The sequence below is a fragment of the Pseudophryne corroboree genome, chromosome 10, assembly GCF_028390025.1.
Source record: "Pseudophryne corroboree isolate aPseCor3 chromosome 10, aPseCor3.hap2, whole genome shotgun sequence".
Lineage (NCBI taxonomy): Eukaryota > Metazoa > Chordata > Amphibia > Anura > Myobatrachidae > Pseudophryne > Pseudophryne corroboree.
This window is the reverse complement of record NC_086453.1, coordinates 309,353,331-309,357,251: the sequence shown is the minus strand read 5'-3', so window position 1 is coordinate 309,357,251 and position 3,921 is coordinate 309,353,331. Positions and strand designations below refer to the sequence as shown.

General features: G+C 40.7%; 1 protein-coding gene across 1 annotated transcript; it reads left to right on the top strand.

Annotated features, from left to right (window-relative positions):
• The first annotated feature begins 609 nt into the window (after positions 1-609).
• LOC134965571 (UDP-GlcNAc:betaGal beta-1,3-N-acetylglucosaminyltransferase 7-like) lies at positions 610-2,509 on the top strand. Its single transcript, XM_063941932.1, has one exon. The coding sequence runs from the start codon at positions 971-973 to the stop codon at positions 2,324-2,326; it is 1,356 nt and encodes a 451-aa protein (XP_063798002.1). The 5' UTR covers positions 610-970; the 3' UTR covers positions 2,327-2,509.
• Positions 2,510-3,921: the final 1,412 nt, after the last annotated feature.

The following is a 3,921-nucleotide window of genomic DNA, read 5'->3' as shown; positions in this document are numbered from 1 at the left end:
TTTTGTGGCATTATTTTCATTGAGAGATTGGGGTGATTGTCAGGTCTGTGGGAGGTCACATTTGGGGCATTATTTTCATTAAGGGATTGGGGGATGGGAGATCAGGTCAGTCGGGGCATACCTAGTGTTTTCATTTATTTTAAACAAGTAAATACAGTAGTTAAATACAGCTACTTGCATAGTGGCTCTACTGTGATGTAACAAGTATAAGGGCGCTGTCCATATTTTAAATATGGGGGCACCCAAAGGAAACTTTTGCCCTGAGTTCCACAAGGTCTAGAACCAGCCCTGCCACCAATTTAGGATTTTTTTATATTTTTTCTTTTCAAATGTAACATGCACCCAATTCAGTACAGGGGAGGGATCGCCAAAACATACCCTTGCTCTGGGCACCACGGCACCTAGCTACACCTCTGCTGCTGGCCCTTCCTTTTTTTCCATGCTTTGTGTATTCCCCATAGCCATTACATAGTTTCACTATGAACAGATCCTGAGTGCATAGTACCAAGCTGAAACCAGTGTACAGTGAAACAGTTAATCTGTTAAACCAACCAAGTGTGGCTCCCAGTAACCTGATCTGCAGAGACATAACCGGCTACACAAGACGCACAGCAGCAGTCTGCATCTGTACAGTCACAGAGAACCGCTTCAGCACAACTATCTGGAGCAAGAGATGCACCTGGCAGAGGGAGCAGCAGACTTGGGGACAGAAAAACAGACTCTTCCCTAAACAATATGACTACTCCTGTTTCAGCATCAAACAGGAGACGACTGGGGGGCATGCCACTTGTAATGCAGATGTTGCTTTGCAGCAGGAGCAGAGTACATAGGATCCTAAGAAACAGCCTGCAATGAGATGTAAAGAGGTCCAGGTTTTCCACAGTAGCTCTGCTTCAAGTATTCAACAAAGCAACACAGGACATTCTGCATGATGTGCTGCTGAATGTAGTCCACTGTTTCCTCCCTGTTCATGCATTTTCTGGAGATTTGGTTTTTGCAGACATGCTCCACAGACATTTATTATATATCTCACAGCTATAGAAGACAAAGGGACAGGAGAGATCCAATCCACACCGAAGCCTGTCCCCTCATGACCTCAGGCATGGAGAGCCTGTTCAAAAGGAGAAGAATAATGAAAACTTGTATAACGGTCTCCCTACTTTTTGCCACCTTGGTGACCATACATAAACTAAAACTGGTGGAAGATGGAGCAAAGAGTAGCCTGGCATTTCATACAAGGATTATGCATCAGTGGCTGCAGCCAGATAACAGCTCCTCTAGAAGGAACAGTAAAAGGACTAGTAGCCATGCTAAAGACATTACTTCTGAAGTTATAAATTTGCCTCCACCAAGGTGGGACATCAATGAAAGTAGATGTCCTGAAAATACTGCTCTAAGGAGGCAACCCTGGTTCAAGCATGTGGATCCCAGATTCCATCAGTTTATTCTACACAGACATTGCAGGTATTTCCCATTGTTGCTTAACCACCCTGAGAAATGCCAGGGAGATGTACATGTGCTCATAGTGGTCAAGTCCATTATTGAGCAACATGACCGGAGGGAGGCTGTTAGGAAGACTTGGGGCAAGGAGAAGGAGGTAGACGGGAAAAAAATTAGGACTCTGTTCCTCCTTGGGACCACATCTATAGGTAAAGACCACAGGAACCTCCAGAGACTAATTGATCAGGAAGACCAGATTTATGGGGACATCCTACAGTGGGATTTCATGGACACCTTTTTCAACTTGACTCTCAAAGAAGTCAACTTCTTAAAATGGTTTCACATATATTGCCCGAATGTCGAGTTTATTTTTAAAGGGGACGATGATATATTTGTGAACACTGAAAACGTGTTGGCTTTCCTGGCCTTCAAAAAGGAAGACCCTTTACTGCCGAGCTTATTTGTAGGAGATATTATTTCTCGGGCAGGCCCCATCAGGAACAAGCAAAGCAAATATTTTATACCAAAAGAATTGTATGACAAACCCTATCCAGTGTATGCTGGAGGAGGGGGCTTTCTTATGGCGTCTTCTCTAGCCAGAAAACTGTTTGTAGCTTCTGAGAAGATACAGTTGTTTCCCATTGATGATGTGTTTTTGGGAATGTGCCTGAAGTCTGTAGGTGCGGAGCCCAAGTTACATCCTGGGTTTAGGACATTTGGAATAAGCAAAAATAGATTTAGTGGAATGAATAAGGACCCTTGTTTCTACAAGAGCTTGTTGGTGGTCCACAAACTCAGTTCAGAAGATCTCCTTAAAATGTGGAATGTTGTCCATGATGATAAAATCATCTGTGGTAAAATAGTTCATTTTAACAATGTCACATAGATAATGACACTGTGTTGGTGAAGTGATTGAGACCATAAAGTTACATTGGGAAACATGGGGAATAAAAATGATTTATATGTCCACACTGTGTGATAACAATGTGCTAAAGTAACACAAAATGTTTTTTTGTTCTGTTTTTGTTTTCCAGCTGCTTGAGGGGAAAAAAATTGTCAGATACACATACTGCACTTTATTTAATAAAACAATTCCTTCTGGTTAAAAATACAGAGTGATAACTTCAGGGTACCTAATGTATCTCAGCAGATAATTAATATAACAGATTGTTAATAAAATATACAAAAATCATAATATATATATATATATATACATACACACACACATATATATATATATATATATATACACACACATATATATATATATATATATATATATATATATATACATACACACACACACATTTTATATATATATATATATATATATATATATATATGTATAAGGCATTGATACACTGAACTCCCCACTCCTATATCTGCGGTGTGTGTGGTATGTGACCTCATTGTTTAAATACAAATCACGGAATCTCCGCTCTCACCATATATATTATATAGGCTCTCCAAACTGTATTCTCTATACTTTATAAACAGGGAAAGTTAGTTACAATTGTTGCAACTTTTGTTAAGCTGACCAGCTATACCAAAGTCTTCCCCATTTGGTCAGGATAGATAGATAGATAGATATATAGATAGATAGATATTTCTGAATTTTTCAGCCACAAAAACGGTTTCAAAGCTTTCAAGTACTGTATATTGTACATACAACTCATACCCAGTACCAACTGCGTATATAAACATACATAACTAATTGTGATTGGTAGAATTAGTCACTTCATACAGCATTCCATGGAGATATATGCGGTCCGGTATAATATACCGGCAGACGGGATGCCAGCTGTCAGTATACCAACATCGGCATCTTGTCTGCCCGAATATTGATCGTGCCCTTGCCAGCTCGCTGCGCTCGCCACAGGTTCTATTCCCACTAGGTTGGTGGCGTGGACCCACCAACCGAGTGGGAATTAGGAGCGGGTGTCGGTATGCCAGCCGTCGGCAAAATGCCAGTCATCAGGATTCCGGCGTCAGTCTCCTGGGCACCAGGATCCCGACCGCTGGCATTTTGACTGCATCCCGATATACGCAGTCTCTAGTGCTTGTGCATGAAAGCTGCTTATTTTGCTGCCTTTGCTACATCTTTTCTGTTGACTTGGAAAATAAGTGTTTTACAAACAAAGTATGGCAGAAGATATAGACGAGAGGTCAAATATTATACACTATTTACCTACTGTCCTGAATTAGTAGTGGGTATATGGAACGGCCTCACAGAACAAGTGGCAGAACTACTGCAATAAAGGACTTGTCACTATGTTGTTTTCTATTTAGATATGATTTATTCTACGTTTTGTCTATTTACTAAAGCCTTGGATGGAGATAAAGTGGATGGAGATAAAGTACCAACCAATCAGCTCCTAACTCCCATGTCACAGGCTGTGTATGAAAAATGACAGTTAGGAGCTGATTGGCTGGTACTTTATCTCAGTACACTGTATATCCATCCAAGGCTTAGTAAATTGA